This window comes from Pithys albifrons, chromosome 4 (assembly GCF_047495875.1).
Source record: "Pithys albifrons albifrons isolate INPA30051 chromosome 4, PitAlb_v1, whole genome shotgun sequence".
Taxonomy (NCBI): Eukaryota; Metazoa; Chordata; class Aves; order Passeriformes; family Thamnophilidae; genus Pithys; species Pithys albifrons.
The window spans coordinates 39,495,953-39,518,187 of NC_092461.1; the positions used below are offsets into that span (position 1 = coordinate 39,495,953).

Here is a 22,235-nt window from a genome sequence, read left to right on the forward strand (position 1 = left end):
AATTTTCCAATCATGCCTGTTATCTCAAGCCCATTCATCTGAGAACTTAGGACCTCCATGTTTGTGGTTAGTCAGTGATATCATTTGCCATCCTGCCAATTACACCGATTTGTCATGAATGGGTGTTTTAAAGTTGCTTTTGAGAAGCGTATCATCAAAAACGAGTTTAATATAAAAGCGACCACATGACAAAGCTCATTGGCAAGGTTCACTCTACTACTTACTAAATGGTTAAAGCACACAGAGAGAAAGCAAACAAAAAACCAAAATCAGTCAATCCAAGGTGAAATAAAGCCCAGACTATCTGGGTGAAAGACCACATCTCCCAGCACATGGCACAATGCCGCCTTCCCTACTCTGCCCCTGCCCTGACATTTGATTTATAACAAGTATTCCATTCTGTGATAGATGATTGTTGTTGTGCTTTCCCATTAGGCTATAAAATATTAGTTCCATTTTTTTAGGAATAATTCCTAGAGAGTACATAAGTGAATACAGAAAGTTTACAAGTCTGTGTTTTTGAAACATTATGTTTCCTGTTTAGGCTCTTTGCTTTAAAGTTTATCTACATCTTTTGTCATGCAGTTGCAATATATGATATTGCCTACTAGTAATGGTACAATTTTTATGGCACTTTTTTGATCTGTGTGCCCGTTAAGTTCTTGAGAACATCATGTGTTGTATTTGAGGCAAGGATTCTATTGATGCAAGCTTTGTGTATTTTAAGGCAAGCAGATACGCTGCAGTCACTGAGCGAGTGCACACGCAGGTGCAGCAGTTTCTCAAGGAGGGCTGTCTAAGGGAAGAGCTGGTGCTGGACAATATTCCCAAGCTGCTGAATTGCCTGCGAGACTGCAATGTAGCAATCCGCTGGCTGATGCTGCACACTGCAGACACAGGTAGGACTTTGTGCTACGCTTACTCTGCAGGCTGTTGGTCCTGCTATGCTGGTGCTTCTTGTTAGGTCCTCAGGCAAGTTCAGTGTGTGTTACTGTTGAAGTCAGCAGTTTTATCTTCTGTTTGCAAGAGCTTGTTGAGCTGTTCTTTTGCTAACAGTCTTCTAAAGTCTTGGCTGAAACAGCACATGTGCATTTCCTCAATTCTTGCTAGCCAGACACAGGGATAAAAATTAGTAGAAATCTTGATCCTGTTGAATAATACTCTGCAGAAAAAATCTGGGAACATCTTTCTGAAAGTTTACATAGCTCCAAAAGAAAAGCAGTAGCCAACTTCTTAAAATCTTAGTAATTATCAGGTTGAAAACAAGGATTTTATTCTGTTGAACTGAAATTCAACTGAAACTGTTGAGTAATGTCTGTGATGTGAGTTTGGGTCTGTAAACTTACCTATTTAGACATTCCCTTGGTTGAATGCTTATGCTGTCTTTAAGGCTTCCTGGTTTGCGAGAGGACTTCTATTACACCTCCATGCACTTTTTGTAATAGTTTTAGAAATACTGATCTCTGGACTTCTCAGTCAGGTGGACTAGATTCACATGTAGCTGCAGAAGCTTGCAGAAGTTTTAAGAAGGCTGAAGCACCACAGAAACCTTAATTATATCCTATTCTGAGGAAGGGTTGTACAAGGGCAGTGAGGCCCATGGAAATGGAGGATAAGTGGGGACTCGCATATCAGAGAAAAATGTTTTTGCTTTCAAGCTCTTAGAATCTATTTACAAATTGATAGCTTGGCCAAATTCTCTAATAATGGAGAATTGTTGTCTTTCTGTTTTCAGCTTGTGACCCAAATAACAAACGTCTCCGTCAGATAAAGGATCAAATTCTAACAGACTCAAGATACAATTCCAGGATCCTTTTCCAGCTTCTTCTGGATACAGCTCAATTTGAATTCATTTTAAAGGAGGTAATGTGCTGCTGCCTTCTTCAGTATTTTCCTTGAGTGGCAGAACAGAGCTGAAGATTGAATAGTGCATTTACTGCACAGTTCCATTCACATAAAGAATAAGCATTTTGATTTGTTAATCTTGAGATTTCCATAGTGGATTACAAACTGCTATTGCTCAGAAGTAACTCTGGCAGCCATCTCAATAGCTGGCAGTTTTCATTCTTAGCCAGTGTGTTTACATTTAAGTAGAATTTTTCATGAACATCCTGGTAACAGACATAATAAAGTCTGTTGAGGGAGATGTATAAGCTTTTCTCCTGCCATACTTCTCTTTTTCAGGCTTTCTTTAAACAGAGACAAAAGTCTATGTGTATTAAGGGTAGGCTACTAAGAAAACTCTTCCAGTTATGTATTTAGTTCTGCCGTGTCTAAAAGGTTGCTCTGATACAACCTAGTAATATATTTAAGAGTATGCTTAAGTTCATATAAGTGCTTTTCTGAATTGGTTTTCCCTGCATAGGCTGAGATGACTATGTGAAGAAGAAATCAACATTAGACCAGAGTCTTCTAAAATCTCTAAGTTGAAAAAGTTACTGGATATTTTTATGTGACTAAAAATCAAAAAATCTGATGTATTGTTTTATAAAATTCAATATAACTTCTGTCACTATAGGTCTTAATTTTTAATTTTATATTTAATATTCTGGCAAGATCTTGACATTATTTAGAAATTACTAAGTCAGTTTCATCTGTTTTCAGTATTTTGTTTCATCTACTGTGATATGCCTTCTTGCCAGTTTTGTAAACCAAATGCTTTGGTGTTTAACAGATGTTCAAGCAGATGCTGTCAGAAAAACAAGTTAAATGGGAGAACTATAAAAAAGAGGGATCTGAAAGGATGACTGAGCTTGCTGATGTCTTCTCAGGAGTTAAGCCTCTTACTAGAGTGGAGAAAAATGGTAATTATTAGAAACTAAACTGTGGGGGGAAAATTAATTTATGTTTCTAAACTGATACCAGAAGAAAATACATGAGGTGAACACTGATAATAAGAATAATTTCATGTCCCTCAGCTGCCACAGAGGTCTCTTAATATGCTGTCTTAGGTTTTCAGCATATATTCCATATGTTAGGTACCTAATATTTAGATGGTCCTATTTTTAAGAATATTTTTATCTCTTTATTTAGATAGACCACCTAAACTATAAAATGGGAGTTCATTTTTCCATGTATAATGGAGTTCATGTTACTGTGTTCTATGTGCAAAGGAGTGAGAAGATCGTGCCCATTAAATATAGGAATGGTTTAACCTCTCCTCTCATTCTTTCCCTGATTGTAACCTAGATTTCAATTGTATCCACATCTTTTCCAACCTTATTTTACTTCTCTACATGGCGTAGTATTCTCCAAGTTCTCCAAGCACTTAAAGTTGAATCTGTACTACTTTCCAAATTGCTTGCTCTGTTTTTTGAAAAACATCTTGGTTTTTTTGTCTTGAACTGGTGTAAAAATATGACTTGTAAATCACTTTCTTATTTGTTCAGGAACACAGCATAAAGTGTTCAGTGTGTTGTGATCAATCCAAAACAACAGAACTTCAAATACAGGCAGTTTTCTCCTTTGCTTCCAATTAAAAGCAGAATTACCTCACTGAAATATTTCCCTTTCTTCTTTTGATGTTGGCAGACTTGTATCTAAAACATAGACCTGCAACAGCCGAAGCAATTAACATTTTAAAACAGTTAATAAAACATAAATTTATGTTTTAATGTGCTTTATCATCCTTGTAAAGATTTTTAATGCCCATTCGTGTTGGTAGGTGGTTTTTAATGTTCTATCTGAAATTTACCTGAGCATTTGCCACTTTACAAGTCTATGTTTTGAAAGACTAGAAATGTATCAGTGAAATAAAAACTTTTAAAATAATCTTCTACATGTATAGCTTGTTTGGCTAGTTGGTTTGACTAGCAAGTTCCCTGTATTTTTGCTGCTTATCATACATGCAGAAATTTGATTAAATTTTTTTTATTCTTACATAGAAAATCTTCAGGCTTGGTTCAGAGAAATCTCCAAACAAATAATGTCTCTAAACTATGATGATTCCACTGCAGCAGGCAGAAAAACTGTGCAGCTAATACAGGCTCTGGAGGAGGTATGGCAAAGACATTCTGAGATAAATGACTTGGTCCTGAAACAGAACATTTTTAGACAAGCACTGACTTCCAATAGCAGAGATACAAAACAGATCTGCATTTTAACAGTTGTTTAAGTCTATTAAATCTTTGAAGTGTTGTATTTACAGTAAGCAGAAATTTCCTGTAGGCCTTGGGATTGTAAAATGAGCAATATAGTGTGAAAAATCATGCTACCTGTAGCTGAGGGTAAGTAGGGTTTTTCAAAGAAATTAATTCAGTATTAAACATTATTTGGCAACACTACTCATATTTAGAAATTCTGAAAATAAATTCATTTGAAGCTAGAAAGTGTAATTCGAAAGGCAAAAGTTGTTCTGTACATTTCTTCTGCTTCCAAGTTATAAAAGAGTACTCTGTATGATGTTTCACAGTACACCTCCTTGAGTAACTTTGTGAAATTTATTATTTAATATGCTCTAAAACAGGTCAGGATTTGTTCAGTTTCTTACTGTAATAACCCCCAGAAGGAGTACATCAATTTTACTTTTTGTATTGCTGTTCTTAAAGATAAATAGAAAACAAAATGAAAGAGTCCTTTTATGGGTTTTGTTTGTTTGGTTTTTAAATGTAGGTCCAAGAGTTTCACCAGCTGGAAAGCAACCTGCAAGTTTGCCAGTTTCTGGCTGACACCCGCAAGTTTCTCCATCAGATGATCCGAACCATCAACATTAAAGAAGAAGTCTTGATCACCATGCAGATAGTTGGTGATCTTTCTTATGCTTGGCAATTAATTGATAGGTATGTTAGCAGGACCTTTTTCTTCCAGTCAGTCACCATTTGCAAAACTTGTGGAAAATAACACACATAAATATAATTAATACTATAAATTTTCCAATTTAAAAACAGCCTTGAAGTCTTGTTCTATGAGTTGTCGAGTATATTGAACTCTCATCAGCTTGAGTAGAAGTCAACAGCTGTCCTTGTCATGTTCTTAGCTGCTGCTTAAGTGACAGTGTAACTTTTTCCTGTCAATCCTGTTCTAACTATAACAGTTTTGTTAACATTCTGTCTCCAGCCTTTAGTCTAGTTAAGTGTTCTCAAAAATACTGCAGCTCATCTTTTGGCTAAAAACAAACAAGGAAAGGCAAATATTCCAGAACTCCTTTTCCATGGTGTAATTTTGCTGAGCTGCTCCTTCATTACTGTGGCTATTTACACATCCTGATGTCCTCTTCTTTTGTCCAACCCAGCCCACAGGGGTTTTCTAACCAGCATCTCCAGACCAAAAACCTCCTTTAGTGAAGTTCTTTAGTCTGTGCCATTTCCACATTACACTGGTGCTGGTGCCATATGATTTATCAGTTGAAAATAAGAGTTTCAGGGGAAGAAGCTGAATTGTTTTGTTTGTTTCCTACCCCAGCTTTACGTCTATTATGCAGGAAAGCATAAGAGTCAGTCCATCTATGGTAACTAAACTCAGAGCCACTTTCCTAAAGGTAAGTGTGAACAACAATGAATGTACTTGAACACTGCAGGTCCATCCAAGCAGTTTGTTAAAAAGGGCTTAAGGCTCTGAAATAACAGAAGAAGCAAAATTTTCTTTTACCAGCATTTCTTGTATCCATTTTTTTTCGTATTGAATTAACTCAAGGTTAGTTTTAAAGAAAATAAAATCAAGTTACATTTTGTTTTTTCTGCAACCACTTACATTGCTGCTGTTAGGCAAGTAAGTCTCATAGTCCAGCCTCTACTCATTGCAGTTATTTACTGGAGACACTGGTAGAGAGATGGGATCCTCTGCATACGGATCAGAGCAGGCTGAAGGAATTACAAAGTCATGTTGGCTGTACCCTTGGTCTGTCATGATGAAACTCTGGCATCACATGAAAATATTTCCTGTAGAAATAAGAATGGGAATTAGCATGAGGGAGAATGTAAAATTACAACCAAAAAAACTGTTAAAATTTAAAAACAAAATAAGATGATGGTAGCCTTATGATCTGTTGTACTTTTTTGACTTCTAAATTTTTTTTCTATTGGAAAACCTGCTGTTTAGAAAGAATCTAGTGCTTTGATTTGAGATTAAGAGCCTGAGCAAGAGAATTCATGATTTACATTAGAAAAACAAACACATGAAGTTAAAATGCTGACTTTATTTCTAGCTTGCTTCTGCACTTGATTTGCCACTTCTCCGCATCAATCAAGCAAACAGTCCTGATCTCCTCAGTGTGTCACAGTATTATTCTGGAGAGTTGGTTTCCTATGTAAGAAAGGTAGGTATTTAAAAGGCACATTTGCCTTGTTTTCTAATTACTTTGTCTTAATTGAAAATTACTTTTTAATGAGACTATACTGACGGTGTTTGTTTCCTCTCTCATTTACAAAGGTTCTACAGATAATTCCAGAAAGCATGTTTACATCTCTTCTCAAAATTATAAAGCTTCAAACTCATGATATTATTGAAGTGCCTACTCGCCTTGATAAGGACAAACTACGAGATTATGCTCAGCTTGGACCACGATATGAGGTGCAGTTAAAACAGGGAATTTGGAAAAAGCAAACCTTATAGGTGGCCAACTTCAACCTAAGTTTAAATATATGCAGCTCCATAGAGTTATTCTTTAACAGTGAAATTGGATTTGTTGACTAAAATTGACTAGTGTTATTGTGAGCATGCTTGAGATTTCATGAGAACAGATGAGTTACTTTTGCACTTCTATTTGTAAAAGTTTAAACTTTTGATCTTGTAGAAAAGGGGAGAAAAACTAAAAAATATTACAAATGAGCATAAAGATACTTTTATTTAATGGAGGGGAGGAAACCCTAAAAACCTGTCTGTGAAATGAAGTCCTCCATATTTGGCTTGCTTGCTCCAAGAGAAGAAGATCCAAGACTGAATAAGGCAGCAGGGTTGAGCTTTTTGCTGCCCTCAAACAAGAAGAGAGGATGGAGACACTTTGATTTGAGCAGATAAAGCTGCTATTGCTCATTTTCCCTATGGGATTTGTGTTGCACTGTTCTCAGTCTGGAAGAGTGAACAAACTTTAAAATTTAAGTTAGTTTCAGCAAAGGAAGATGAGAGGCAAAAACCTGAGGAGACCAGTAAGTCTTTCCCTCAAAGAATCTAATGATCCATAAAGATGCCAACTTTTCCCAGCAGTTTTTGCCAAAGTGCTCACTTTTTAGGTGTTTTATGCAAAGAAGCTGTGATCTCTGATTAAGCTGATGATTGGACCTGAACACTAGGTTTAGACTCCCCCATTAGACTTTGTAAAGTCAGCCTGGTTTGTGTGTGGATAGGAATGGAGGAGGCGGCAGTGGTCAGTAATGTTTTATTTTGATGAGGTAAATGGAAAATACCTCATACAAAAGCTTTTCACTTTTGATTTCTGTAGAACTGTGGGTCTGAACTGTCATCTCTATTCTAAATTGTAAATGCCTGAAAGGCAAAAGACTAGTTTATCTGAACTCTAAGCATAAGGATACTCTTGTAAAATGGATGCAAATGTGCTACTGTATTAGATCAGCGTAAATGCTGAAGTGGACTCATTGTGGCAGCAGGCTTTATTAGGCAAGCTGTGTCACTGTCCTGCACAAAGGTACCATCTGACAGTTTTTTCCATGATTTTCCATTTTTTCTACACATGAGATATAGCTGGTCTTCCCTCCCATAATCTCTCTGAAGCCTCTGAGAGATACCTGTTCTTTCCAATTGGTAACACCTATATTTATCTAGTTAAAAGAAGGGTAATTATTGTACTATCAGTAAGTCTAGAACAAGATGTGAAATTGAAAGTATATCACGCAAATTATTTTAATCTAAAATAGGAAGCTACCACTGGGAAAGATGGAATTTTTTTAGAGTAATTATTTAAATCTATTGAATCACTTCAATAAATTGTGTTTTCTCTTTCTATTTAAGGTTGCCAAGCTAACCCACGCAATTTCAATCTTCACTGAAGGAATCCTCATGATGAAAACTACTTTAGTTGGTATCATCAAGGTAATGGTCTGTTTTTCTGGTAGGAAAACATTGTTTGGTGGCAATTAGCACTGTACCATAGATGTCAGCACAATATATAAAATCTTGAGGAAAGATAAAAAGACAAGAAAAAACAAATTTGCTTACAAATTTTCAAATGGTGAGGCCTAAATTGGCAGCCAGATAAGAAACAAGGTTTAAGGTTGTTAAGAACCCACAGACCCCATTGTAAATAGAGTCATCCACCTTAACTGGTAATCTCTGGAGTTGTTCTCCTACTGGAAAGCCTTTCTGAAGAGCTGTTTCTTCCATTGGTATAAACTGACCTTCATACATTAAGCCTACATTGATACCTCTTTGAGGACCAGAAGCAGGTATTCTTGAAGAAATATACAGTTTTTAATGCATACTGGCTTCTTAGAATTGTACAACATTCTCAGTGGATCATGAGCAAAGGTTGAATATGGGAACTACAAACCTTTGCCATTCAACTTAAAGGAATTACAATTCTCTAGTTCAAGGATATAAATCTTTATTCTTTAGACAAGCTCTGGTGAGAAAGTGCATCTGTTAGCAGTGGTTTCCTATTTATCAAAAGTATTTAGTATCTTTCTTAGTACAAACTAAGTCCTTTATACTTTTTATATCTTTGTGTGTTTAAGACAAAAATGTTTCTTCTACTTAGGTGGACCCAAAACAGTTACTAGAGGATGGAATAAGGAAGGAGCTGGTAAAACGGGTGGCCCTGGCTCTTCACAGGGGCCTCATCTTTAATCCTAGAGCCAAGGTAAGATCTTGATTTGATTTTAATTTCTTATGTATCTTGGGCTACATATGCAGGGACCTCTTTTATTATACTGTCTTCTAGAAAATAAGTAATGCTTTTCTGTGCAGGTTTCCTTTTGGTAAAAAAGTACACATTTCGAACTTCTAAAGGTTATTTGAAATGCCATATTTGATGTTAAAATGAATTATTATACTGCTAAATAGAATAAAAAACTGCTAATAGAATTAAAAAACATACTTCTGTTCCAAAGTATCCTGTCAATTGTGAATTCACAGTTCTTCCTTTGTCTGTGATGACTGACAGGTCACATATGACAGGTAAACATAGAAAGGCAATGATAAAATAAAGAGTGTGACTCCTTGTTCTGATCCTGTCCAGATTGTTGAATCTCCCAGATCAATCAATAGTACCACTCAAGCCAAAAATAAATATTAAAACCATGAGGAAAAAATATTTATTAAGAATTACTTTGAATCTCAATGCCTTACAGTTCTGGCTGAAGCATAGTGGAACATTCTAGAGATTGTTCTGTAAGGGTATTTAGAAGTCTTTTGCATTTTCTTTCAATTCTACCTGTTTACAGTTTTGGTTTTATCTTTTTCTGTTGTTTATCTGTAGCCAAGCGAACTCATGCCCAAACTGAAAGAAATGGCAGCTACAATGGACGGGTTCCATCGATCATTTGAATATATCCAGGATTATGTCAACATATATGGTTTAAAAATTTGGCAAGAGGAAGTGTCTCGTATTATTAACTACAACGTCGAACAGGAGTGCAATAACTTCTTAAGAACAAAGGTGCTATTCAAACCCAAAACCAACTAAAAAGTTGATAAATGTCTTTGTATTTGGCTCTTAAAGCCTATGACTGATGGACCATATGTACCCATTGTGCACGGTTCATACTGTTGGGACTTCAACTTAAAGTGCTACTTACTGTGTATCTATCTCCCCCAGCTCATTCTGAAATATTTCAACATCCTCCCTACATTAGTTGGACATAAGAAGAGGAATATTTTAATATCTTTTGTTCATAAGACTCGTTCTTGTCTTTACTTCATTCTGTTGCAAATTACTCTAAAACTTACTTTTCAGATTCAGGACTGGCAAAGCATATACCAGTCTACTCATATTCCTATACCAAAATTCACACCTGTGGATGAATCTGTAACATTTATTGGTCGGCTTTGCAGAGAAATCCTCAGGATCACAGACCCAAAGTAAGTGCTGTGTGTCACAAGCTTATATCACCATGCATTGTATTGCTCCAAGTCCATCATGTACAAACCAAATACACAACAAGTAGATTTTCCTTAGCTGTCTATCTAAAACCACATTTACCGATTCCATCCTGTACCTTTTAAATATTAGTCTAGAAAAGTTGTGATTTTAGCCTAAGAAGGAAACCAAGCCTGTCTGAGTTTGGAAGTGTTCAGACAATGCTCTCAGGCACATGGTGTGATTCTTGGGGTGTCTTGCACAGGGCAGGGAGTTGGACTCAGTGATCCCGATGGGTCCCTTACAACTCATGAAATGGAGGAGAGAGAAACCAGAGAAGGGTGACAGAACCCTTGCAGAGAGCAGAATAAGTAAATATCGCCTGAGATACTTGGAGAGTGTTTCTCATCTGTCTAATTAAGATAACTCAGTACTCAGATTATCACAGAACTGTCTGCAGATTATTCTGAAGTAGTTGTTTGTTTATTTTTTCCTCAGAATCACATGTTACATTGACCAAATGAACACCTGGTATGATATCAAGACTCATCAGGAAGTAACCAATAGTCGTCTCTTCTCAGAGATCCAAGATACTTTAGGAACCTTTGGTCTCAATGGCTTAGACAGGCTGCTGTGTTTCATGATTGTGAAGGAGCTGCAGGTAAGTTTTGAACTTCAGTTTCTCAAGGTCATGATGCTTTTACTGTCTAATGATTTCTAGTCAAACATAAAAGTCTGTTAATTACTGATATGGTAAATTGAAATCAAAAGCATTTGAAAAATGGGTAGTCAAACCCAAAGGTAAGAATTTTCAGAAAAAATTATGAAAGTTGGTGCACTTAAATAAACGGTGCTGTGTAATACTGGCTTGTGTGCTATGGGATACTTTTTGAAAATATACACTGTGTATGTACTTGAAAGTTGATCTCAGGTCAACTTCTATTCTGTCTAGATATCAACAAAGATTAGATTGTTTGGGTCTACCATGATTTATAAATATCATAAATATTGGGCAGTTGGTATTTTGCCAGCTCAACCCGAGACAGGTGTCCATGACTGTTTCCTTAATACTTCTGTGTGAAATCAAGTTTTTTTGTTTCCTGAGAAGAATCCAATTCTGGCCTAGTTAAAGATTTCAAGGAAAATAAGTATCAATGAAGATGGTTCTTCCTGAAAAAATTGAATTAATAGTTTTCCACAGTGGATATTCCATATTGATGAGGGGGATCTTCTAATTGTCCTAATGTAGATTAACATAACTTCAAAAAGCCATAATGTCTAACTATAGAATTCTTCAACTCTATATCTATGAAAACAGTCTTTCCCTGCTGTTAAACAGTGTGACACTTGTGCCATCAAGATTAATCATAAAGTGCATGTGTAAGGATTTTACTGACTTACTTCTTTCTTTTATTTAGAATTTCCTTAGTATGTTTCAGAAAAATATATTGCGTGACAGGTCAGTACAGGATACCTTAAAAGCACTTATGAGTGCTGTCAGTCCTCTCAAAGGAATTATAGGTAAGTGCTTACTGGTTAATATACAAGAAAGCAATTGTCTTTGGACACTCGCATTTATTGCTCTTCTTACTTGTTTTTCTAATGCCTCACCCTTGCTTTTTTCAGCAAATTCAAACAAAGTTTATTCTGCAGCAATTGCAAAAACACAGAAGATCTGGACAGCATATTTAGACTCCATTATGAAGGTAGGTTTGTGGGACTTACTGATATGCAGAATTTACTCCAGGCTCTTTGGTTATATTTGGCCCCTCAATTCAGGAAGGACATTGAGGGGCTGGAGCAAGTCTGGAGAATGACAACAGAGCTGGTGAAGGCTCTGGATCACCAGTTCTGTGAGTAGCAGCTAAGGGAGTTGGGCTTGTCTAGGAGTCTCATGGGTGAGTTTATCACTTTCTGCAACTGCCTGAAAGGAGGTTGTAGCCAGGTGGGGTTTGGCCTCTTCTCTCAGGCAAATACTGACAGGACAAGGGGACACAGTCTCAAGTTGTGCCAGGGCAGGGTCAAGTTGGACATTAGGAGGAACTTCTTCACAGAAAGCATGGTTAAACATTAAAATGGGCTGCCCAGGGAGGTGGTGGAGTCACCATCCCTGGAGGTGTTTAAGGAAAGACTGGAGATGGCACTTAATGTCATGGTCTTGTAGACATGATGATGTTCAGTCAGAGGTCGGATGATGATCGATGATCTGAGGGGTCTTTTCCAACTTAATTTATCTTCAATCTTTAACCTTTAATCTCCTTATTTTATAATGTTGTTTTGCGTTGGCTTGGAATTGTGTAGCATCACAAGTGAAGCAGGCCAAGGTTTGCAAGAGCTCCTGGCTTCATTTATATGGGTAGCTCACACTCCACAAAGTGTTCATCATGAGATTCATAAAGAAAAAACAGAGTCTGGCACTAGAGATCTGGTTTGGGGACTGTGTTAGTCTTCAGTATCAGGAGCTGTAAGACTCCCAACCGTGCCTTTTGACCATGATGTGCCAGGGCTGAAGTTTGGAGCAGAAGGATTTCCCACACTTGCCTTGTTCCCACAGAAGGCATTGTACCATGCTGAAGATTTAAAGAGACCCTTAATCTGGCTCTTTATCTTGTCTTTGTAATGATACTTTGGAACCAGTGTTTTTCAGACTGCTATGAATGTTTATGTTACTGGAGGGAAGAGGAAAGGTCAGGAAAGGGGAAAGGTTGACTGCCATGAGCCTCTCTGATGGTTTTTGCTCCTGCCTTGCTGATCCTAAGGTTTAGGGAGAGTTAGAGAACAGCGTACAAGCATTTTCACTTAACAATGAAAAACAGGTGACTGGGGTTTTATACCTGTTATCTTTTTTTTTCCCTTTTCATATGGCCTGAATTTGCTACCAGGATCTATGTGTCAATCTCCATCTCTCCTTTGAGTGCCTGTGCAGCTGGGGTGGGTCAGGTCCAACTGCAGGTGGGCTGAATCAGTGCCCTGGTAGCAAAATGAGGGAGCAGAGCCCTCATGTGTGTCCCTGCTTTGGGCAGCCCTACAGAGGCTGTTTGGTGTAATGAGGACTTCATGTAATCTACTTAACTGTAAATCGTTACTCACTAAGTTTTTCCTTACTTTGACTTTATTCTCCCTTTATTGTGTTCAGTATCAGACCCCAACCTTTTTGTGTTTGTTCCAACAGGTCGGTCAGATGCAGATTTTAAGACGGCAGATAACCAATGAATTAAATTATTCCTGCAGGTTTGACTCCAAGCATTTGGCTGCTGCTTTGGAAAATCTCAATAAGTAAGAAGTAAAATGGGCTGAAGAGCTGCATGTGTCACTGTGATGTAAATATTATCAGTTCAGCAATCCTTAAAATCTAAATTACAGCAAAAAGTGGAATCTGACTGTATGCAGGTTTTTGTTGATGAATATTTGAATTTTAACCCAACAAAAACATTAAACGTAAATAACAACTGGGAAAATAATTAGTTTGAACATGCAGCTTCTTATAGCATTTGGTTATATCTGGGTTTGAGGTCATATTTAGATGACAAGAAGTAACAGCGAAAAGTGTGGTGCTGACTTTGGAACAAATGTGATGCTTCTAAAAAGATAGTCCAAAGAAGGTGTTTTACTCATAACCATTTACAGGGTTTGTGTCTTTTAAGTTTTTACATTATTATGACATGTGGCAAGTACGGAAGGTTTATTTGGGGATAATTTAAAAAAGTATTTAATATAATAAATCTATTTTCCTTTTAGAGCAATACTGGCTGACATTGAAGCACATTATCAGAACCCATCACTACCCTATCCTAAAGAAGACAACACTCTTTTGTATGAAATCACAGCTTATCTGGAAGCTGCTGGCATTCACAATCCATTAAATAAGGTCAAGCATACATTCTGGTGCTTGGGGCAGTTTGTTTTTTTCTATTTTATTCATTATTAATGGAGAAAAAACACATAAATAATATGTAAATATATGCTACTCTTTTTGTTTTTATTTCTCCTCAGATCTACATAACAACAAAACGTCTGCCATATTTTCCCACTGTCAACTTCCTATTCCTCATTTCCCAGTTTCCCAAACTTCAGTACAACAAAAATTTAGGTAATGTATAAGTTTCTGTTTGTCTAATTCTAATGAAAACTTGTGCAAAATTATCTGTAAAAAAGACAGGAAAATTACCTGCATAGAAAATACACAATTTCTGACTTCAGCCCATTATGTTCAGACAGTTTTGTTATAATATTGAAGCCAAATACAATGGAGTACGAAACAGAATCCAAACTCCTGGATTTCTCCTTTTATCCTATGCCTTAGTTAATATCATTAAGCCATTTGCCACAGAAGACATGCAGTTGTTACAGTTTTTATGTGTGAGCAAACAGAAGGGAAGACTCATCAAAAAAGTATTGAAGAGCATGTTGTATAAGTTTGCCTCTGCTATGAGAATATGTTCTGGTTTATAAACATGTATTGTTGTGCGGTTTTTTCTGTGCAGGAGTGGTGTGCAAGCGGCCAGCTGATCAAATTGACTGGCTTCCTTTGGTTCTGGGGCTCCTTACTCTGTTGAAACAGTTTCACTCAAGATACACAGAACAATTTTTGGCTCTGATTGGTCAGTTTATTCGTTCAACAATGGAACAGTGCACAAGGTACCTGTGTTTTACCTTTTACCTACATATGACCTCTGTGAAGAGAGCTTCAGAAGTAGTATCACTGCTTTTTCACTATTTTTTTTCTAGCAGAGTACAGTTGACATTTGCAGCCTTTCAGTACTTGAAGAGAACTTATAAAAAAGTTGCAGAGGATCTTTTTACATGGATAGACAGTGACAGGACAAGGGGGAATGGTTTTAAAGTAAAAGAGGGGAGATTTAGGTTAGATATTAGGAGGAAGTTCTTCTCCATGAGGGTGGTGAGGCACTGGCACTGGAACAGGTTCCTCAGAGAAGTTGTGGATACCCCATCCCAGGAAGTGTTCAAGACCTGGTTGGATGGGACTCTGAGCAACCTGGTCTAGTGGAAGGCAGGGGGTTGGTACAAGATGATCTTTAAGGTCCCTTCCAGCCCAAGCCATTCTGTGATTCCATTATATAATAATAACAACAATATATTTGACTAAATATAAGATTAAAATACTATTTCTATTGTATTGAGATCACATGGCACCCAGTGGAAATGGTATTATTTGAAGGCTGGCATTTTTGGGTAATTTTGTCCAAATAGCTGCTCAGTTAGTAAGAGTGTGGTCTCCATGGTGGTGTAATTTAGCCAGAAGATTCCAGAAATGCCTGTTGATGTCGTGGGTGCCCTCATGTTCCTGGAAGATTACATTCGCTACACGAAGTTACCAAGAAAGGTAAGAAAGAATTCCATGTCTCTAAATATGCCCCTAAAGACCCCAATCATTTTCCCTGAAAATAAGGACAGGGAATGTGTGGTCCTGCTCCACTACAGCCAATGAGGGATCTGGCCATGGGGAGGGCTGCCCACACCTTCCACTTGTACTGCACTGGAGCAGCATAACAAGTAACAGGTCAGGGCCAGGCTGATGCCAAAGTAGCCTTAATTCATAGAGATCAGTCACATTATCACAGGAATAGATGAATTTAATAAATAGAGGCTTTCAGCTTTTTGCAGATTTAAAACAAGTCTATGTAATTTGAACTTCAGTGTACATTGCTGAGGGCTGTTGGGGAGGAAAGCAATAAAATGGAATTTCCAAGGTGTTGGCAAGTAATAATAAACTTAGCAGTATTCTAAACAGAGGGCAAAAAGCTAATTAGCAAGTCTTTGGTGAAACACTATATCTAGTCTTTCCTTCCATTCCTCCGAAACCCTGACTTCCCAGGCAACTTCCTTATCTCACATGCGGGAGAAATTCTAAAAGTCTGGACTTGCAGAGAGACTTTATTTCAGGGTTAAATGCAACTTCACTACAATTGAAGATGATATGTTATTTATATGTGTTATTAAAAATAAGCCATAATCCCATTTGCTGTATATAGGCTGTACTTCAGCTGTTCTTGAATAAGCCATTTCCCAGCTTAATACTCACAATGAAGAGAGTGAGATTCTTCCAGTCTCCTCTTCCCAGCCCACAGTCAGTGTAGTGAAAGTCCCCGTGTCAGCCTGACATAGCTGGTGCCTGTCCAGCTCCCTGTCCAGCCTGGTACTTTGTGGAGACACAACAAGAGAGGGTGGCAGCATTCCTCCAGTCTTACACAGTACCTGTGGTCCTGGCACTTCCTCACAGCCCAGGATGGTGCTGTTCCTTCCTTGCTTTGTGTGCCAAGCAACACATCCAGGAGCATGTCCTAGTGACAAGGTGGCTCAGGTCAGTAGGGTATGTGCTTGAGTCAGAGATCAGATGTGCTTGTTAATGGATGAATGGATAATGCAAATGCCTAACTGTGCCTTCCTGTGTCCCTCAGGTTGTTGAAGCACATGTGCCAAGCTTCATTTTTGATGAATTCAGAACTGTTCTATGAATATGGAGAAGGACTGAGTCATTCCCCTAAACCTGAAATGAGGAGCTGGGGCATGGGTGTGAGACAAGTACAGCTGTTCAGAACTGTGTTCTATGCTTTAAGGCAGTATCTACAGCTGTCTCTGAAATGTAACTATCAGCACTAGTCTCTATAACCCTTGTTTGAATCCTGACATCATACACAGTGTGTATCTCCTCCAAACTGTACATTTTGTACTGCACATTATAAATGCTGCATGTAATTGTTTGCATATAAATGACTTAGGCTTTTTGTTCTGAAGAATTATTTGTTGAAATTTGAGTTTTATATCAGAAATTAACAATGAAATTGGAAATAAAGGTGTTGGATAGTTTGCCAGGACTGATGAATCCAGTGTCAATTTTCCTGTTAAAAGAACCATGGGTGAGAAGGCGTATAGAGTGAAGAGGTTTAATGTCTGCCTATGTACTACAGTTAATTTTCTTCTTTAGAAAACAGAAAAATAATTAAATATCCATTGCTTAAAAGTCCTGTTGGGCTAATTAAAGGCTCAAATATTAGTGCAACTGTAACCTGACTGATGCTGGGGACAAGGTGTTTATTCACATAATTTTCAGTCTTGGTATGTGTGACATCCCACCCTTAAGGGAAAGGGAGCACCCAAGATTCAGAGGTGCTCATGACTGAAAAGAACAACAACAGTCAGAACATCCATGAAACCTCGCAAAGTTTTAGTAGTAAATTACACACTTGTCATGGAAATCGGTATGTTAGTCCCGGACCTCCTGTATAAGAACATGGCAGTGGGGTTTGGATAATGGCATTCAATGAAAGAGGAGAGAGGGAGAGGGAGAGGGAGATGGAGAGGGAGAGAGGGGGGGAGAGAGAGGGAGGGAGAGAGGGGGAGAGAGAGGGAGGGAGAGAGGGGGAGAGAGAGGGAGGGAGAGAGGGGGAGGGAGAGGGAGGGAGAGAGGGGGAGGGGGAGAGGGGGGAGAGAGAGGGAGGGAGAGAGGGGGAGAGAGAGGGGGAGGGAGAGAGGGAGGGAGAGATGGGGAGAGAGAGAGGGAGGGAGAGATGGGGAGAGAGGGAGGGAGAGATGGGGAGAGAGGGAGGGAGAGAGGGGGAGAGAGAGGGAGGGAGAGAGGGGGAGAGGGAGAGAGGGGGAGAGGGAGAGAGGGGGAGAGAGAGGGAGGGAGAGAGGGAGGGGGAGAGGGAGAGAGGGAGAGAGGGGGAGAGAGAGGGAGGGAGAGAGGGGGAGAGAGAGGGAGGGAGAGAGGGGGAGAGAGAGGGAGGGAGAGAGGAGGAGAGAGGGGGGAGAGAGGGAGGGAGAGAGGAGGAGAGAGGGAGAGGAGGAGAGAGGGAGAGGGAGGGAGGGAGAGAGGGAGGGGGAGAGAGAGGGAGGGAGAGAGGAGGAGAGAGGGGGGGAGAGAGGGAGGGAGAGAGGAGGAGAGAGGGGGAGAGAGAGAGAGAGGAAGAGAGGGGGGGAGAGAGAGAGGAAGAGAGAGGGGGGAGAGAGAGAGAGAGGAAGAGAGGGGGGGAGAGAGAGAGGAAGAGAGAGGGGGGAGAGAGAGAGGAAGAGAGAGGGGGGAGAGAGGAAGAGAGAGGGAGGGAGAGAGAGAGAGGGGGGGAGAGAGAGGAAGAGAGAGGGAGGGAGGGAGGGGGGAGAGAGAGAGGGAGAGGGGGGAGAGAGAGGGAGAAGGGGAGAGAGAGGGAGAAGGGGAGAGAGAGGGAGAAGGGGAGAGAGAGGGAGAGGGGGAGAGAGAGAGAGGGAGAGGGGGAGGGAGAGGGAGAGGGAGAAAGAGGGAGAGAGAGAGAGTGGCTCCAGCACTGATCCAGCAAATGGGGTATCCTGAGGCAGGCACGCACATGGGCTTTGTGGGGGTACTTTGTATAGATAAGTGATGAGTTTCTCAGCTGTGTTGTGCTCATCTCCAGGAGCCAGAACAAGGACTTTTGTCTCAGAAAAGTGCTACCTTACCTCCTTCTGGCCCCTTTTACAGCCACAACAATTATTCATTGTTTTTACCAACAATCTGTGGTTAGCTGTGCTGTCAGAGTTTGATACATACACATTAGGCCCTTTATCTTCTAGGCTTCTACACTGTGCAATGTTTTACACCTGGCTTAACTATCCTGCTAGGAGGTGCTGTGAGATTGCCAGTGGTGGATATTACTCTGTCCCCGGGACAGCTTGGTCATTTTCAATCTGAAAAAGAGGAGGCACATGCCACAGCTAAAGGGAAAGGTTACTTAACAGAGGTTTTTGTGTCACTAACACAGGCTGGAGTGACTGAATGGTAAACTGACTCCTTGTTTAAGAATGAAAGAGCAAAGGAAAGTGTGAAGCCCCAGGACGAGGGTCCTATCTGCATCACACTCTGACTGGAGTGAAGATGTGTCTTCTTCGCCTGCCCCTAAATACCCCAACTGTTTTCCCTGGAAACGGCAAAGGGAATGTGCCAATGAGAGGATTGGGTGAGGGGGACAGCTGTCCACATCTTCAATTTGTACTCCACGGGAACCAGCATAACAAATCACAGGTTGGGGCTTTGCTGGGTACCAGTGCAGCAGCAACCCTGATTCATAGAAATCAGTCCCATTACTACAAGATAGATAAGTGAATATGAATTAATTTAGTAGAGTGGAAAGGTTGGATCAATAAAATTGTATAATTTTGCAGCTAGCAAGGTACTCAGAGTTTTTGGATGGAAATTAGATTACAAGAATGCCTGAACATACCATGGACCACAATCTGTTAACGGGAAAGTAATCCATTGGTGCCCAACCAGCTTAGGCCCTGGAGTTTGCAGCAGGGAGAACTGAGGTCCCACCACTGTGCTGATCCCCCCAATAAGTCTGTGGCTTCAGACAGGGCTCACTGGCTGCTACCTCAGGAAGACCTGTACAGCCATGAATTGGCCCCTGCTTGGACTCAGGCAGGCTGACCATATAGAGACACATATGCACACACATCCCCCAAGCCCCCTTCTCACCTCTACGCTCTCAGGAAAATGTGCCAAGGGGTGCAGTGGCAGAATGATGGTGCCTGTCATCCTGCCAAGCAAAGGTGCTGAGCAAGGTGGGGGGGACCAGCTTGGGTGGAGAACTGAGGACCCTGCTTTTGATATTCCCCATGAACCACTTCCGCCAAGTTGTTTTCCAGCAGTTGTCCAAGTGCCCAGGGTCATTCCTCCCCAGGTGCTGGACTTCGTGCTTTCCTTGGAGGGACTTGATGAACTTTGTGTTGGACCATTTCTCCAGCCTGTCCAGGCCCCCCTGAATGGCAGCACAACCCTCTGCTCTGTCAGCTGCTCCTCAAGGGTTTGTATCACCTGCAAACATTCTGAGGGTCCATTGCCGCCATCACTAATGACAACATTAAGCAGTACTGGCTTCAGTATCAACCCCTGAAGTGCATGACTAGGAACTGGCCTCCAGGTGGACATCATGCTGCTGATCAGGACCCCCTGGTACCAGGTGTTGAGACAGTTGGTTCTGCTTGGTTTTCCCTTAGTAAATCCATGCTGAGTACTCCCAGGCACCTTTTTGGTTCTTGCATGTTTGGAAATGGTTTCCAGGTATATTTGCAGCATCACCTTCCTCTGGTGACGCTGGCTGTCCTGTAGCTTTCCTCATCCTCCTTGCTGTTCCTGGAGGCAAGAGTCACAGTCATTCAGGTCCTGGAATCCTCACCAAAGTTCACAAGGCAGTGAGAGTGGCCTCTCGCTGACACCTGCCAGTTCTCCCTGCACCCAGGGGTGCATCCCACCAGCTCCCATGGGCTCCTGTATGCCCACAGTTGTGAAATATGTTCCTCAACCTGGTTCTCTTCTGCTGAAGGACTGAGTTATGATCTGTGGGGTTCAATGCCAAGTGTTGTTTCACCTGTTACCAAATCAACCTTTGCAGCAGTTGAACCTGTGCCACAGTAACCTGGCTGGCAGGGCAGGGAAGGATGTTAATTTCTGCATTCTGTGCCAACAGATACTGTGTTGGTAGCACAGCCCTTGCCTCTCCAGTATGCAGAGGCTTGCCCAATGCTTGGTTCCATGCCCATGCAGGAGCTTTCTTGCCAGCTGAGACAAAGCACAGGCTTCTCAGCTTGGACAGGGGAGAGAAAATAAGGTGAAGAACAAGTTGAAGGTTGAGTTTACCACAGCAAAGGAAAAAGTTTGCACACACACAAGGAAAGAGACAAAAAAAATTAGTCTCTACTTCCCATCAGCAAGCAATGTCTGGCCACTTCCTGAGGCAGGGCCTCAGCACATTCCAGCATTCCCAGCAGTGGCCAAAACTCTGGTGTGTTATAAACACCTGTGCAGCTATCAATGCAAAACACAGCCCTGTGAGGGATGTGATGGGGAAAATGAACTCTGTCTCAGCCAGATGCAACACGAGCCCAATCACCACTTGTTTACTATTTGATTTTCATTCAGTCATCAATTCATCACTTGTTTATTGTTTGATCATTAACAAAAGTCTTTTAGTTAATCCAATAATGTTGATTTCTCTTAGGGGGGTCACCTGTGAAACCAAATAAGCAAATGGAGCTGTACAGCAGGAGAAAGGGAGCAACCATGACAGGATCGGAGAAAAAAAGGAAAAGAGAGGGTGAAATGAGGGAGACTGGGAGTTGGTATCACCCAGCATTAATTACCTGATGTGCTACATGTTTAACCCACTCAAGCAAAACATACTTCTACTTTAACAGGTAGGAAAGCAGCAAGCAACAGTGGGAGAATCAGGACTGGTGTCACACTATTTTTTCTCTATTTCAATTCATTTTTAAGCTTTCCCTTTAGAAAGCTCTAAACTTTCACAAAAGAAGTGCACCATGGGAGTACAGTTTTCTGAAGTTTGTTAAAACACACAGAAAACTCTTAACGCATGAGGACTTTTGTTATTAATGCCACTATTTATGATGAATCTTCAAATTTTAGGTCCTGTTTAAGAGTTACTCTGGGCCCTGGCAGGAGCATCTTACAAGGGGCATTCACTGGCAGTGTACATTACTGCTGGGACTCAGCAAGCAGAAAAATCAATAATGACATTATTAAAGAAAATCAGGGTTCACACAGACATCAGAAAAAACTCTGGAAACACGACTGTAATCAGTTTCTGCAACTGAAGTAGCCCATGAACATCAGCGGGCACCTTTCCTGTGCTCTAGATCACCACGCTACTCCTCAGTAGGGATTATATCCCTGCATTTCTTCTTAAATAAAAAGGTTTTTATAATGATTTAAGAATATCTGATGGAACTAATCTGCTTTGGGATGTATCCACAATGTCAGAGTTAACTGGCTTGCCTCCCTGGAAATTATCTTATCTCATTGCTTGATCCGGGTTAAAACCACCAGTGCAGGGAATCCCTTCCACTCCAAACAGGCACAATCCAGCAAGTACATAGTGTGTCATACAAGTCAAAATTAAATTTATGCCATTTTTAATTATAATGCTTAATTTTAACTCTCGTGGCTTTCAGACAAAACCAGAAAAATTAATATTTAGAATAATGATAGAGCTGTGATTCTAGCAGACATGAGTTGGTTATACCCATGAAAAATGTCTCATCCTTTCATAAACAAAATAAGTAGAAATCCACAGAAAACAAGGCTTCCAGCCTTCATATTTTGTGCTTTAAAAAAAAAAGGCAAAGAAGACAATGAAAATACAATTATATACATGAATATATATATTCATTATATAAATGAAGTAACATCAAACAACATTTTCCACCTTCAAATTCTCCATCTATACATTTTTTGTAATAAAAAAGTAGCAAGCAAGAATTAAAAAACTATGTTCCTGTC

At 40.0% G+C, this 22,235-nt stretch overlaps 1 protein-coding gene across 3 annotated transcripts in view; it reads left to right on the plus strand.

The window, feature by feature from the left end:
- The window catches only part of WASHC5 (WASH complex subunit 5), a 29,183-nt gene extending 12,380 nt beyond the window's left edge, over positions 1 to 16,803 (plus strand). For all 3 annotated transcript variants that reach the window (XM_071553843.1, XM_071553844.1, XM_071553845.1), the window contains exons 9-29: positions 728 to 899; positions 1,736 to 1,863; positions 2,675 to 2,804; positions 3,885 to 3,997; positions 4,612 to 4,778; positions 5,401 to 5,476; positions 6,143 to 6,253; positions 6,367 to 6,507; positions 7,903 to 7,983; positions 8,648 to 8,749; positions 9,368 to 9,547; positions 9,845 to 9,969; positions 10,466 to 10,628; positions 11,386 to 11,488; positions 11,594 to 11,673; positions 13,140 to 13,243; positions 13,706 to 13,835; positions 13,961 to 14,057; positions 14,452 to 14,605; positions 15,224 to 15,311; positions 16,387 to 16,803. In XM_071553843.1, the coding sequence (XP_071409944.1) occupies positions 728 to 899; positions 1,736 to 1,863; positions 2,675 to 2,804; positions 3,885 to 3,997; positions 4,612 to 4,778; positions 5,401 to 5,476; positions 6,143 to 6,253; positions 6,367 to 6,507; positions 7,903 to 7,983; positions 8,648 to 8,749; positions 9,368 to 9,547; positions 9,845 to 9,969; positions 10,466 to 10,628; positions 11,386 to 11,488; positions 11,594 to 11,673; positions 13,140 to 13,243; positions 13,706 to 13,835; positions 13,961 to 14,057; positions 14,452 to 14,605; positions 15,224 to 15,311; positions 16,387 to 16,443 (2,502 nt within the window). In that variant the 3' untranslated portion in view covers positions 16,444 to 16,803. The remainder of the gene's footprint in view (positions 1 to 727; positions 900 to 1,735; positions 1,864 to 2,674; positions 2,805 to 3,884; positions 3,998 to 4,611; positions 4,779 to 5,400; positions 5,477 to 6,142; positions 6,254 to 6,366; positions 6,508 to 7,902; positions 7,984 to 8,647; positions 8,750 to 9,367; positions 9,548 to 9,844; positions 9,970 to 10,465; positions 10,629 to 11,385; positions 11,489 to 11,593; positions 11,674 to 13,139; positions 13,244 to 13,705; positions 13,836 to 13,960; positions 14,058 to 14,451; positions 14,606 to 15,223; positions 15,312 to 16,386) is intronic.
- The last annotated feature ends 5,432 nt before the right edge of the window (positions 16,804 to 22,235 follow it).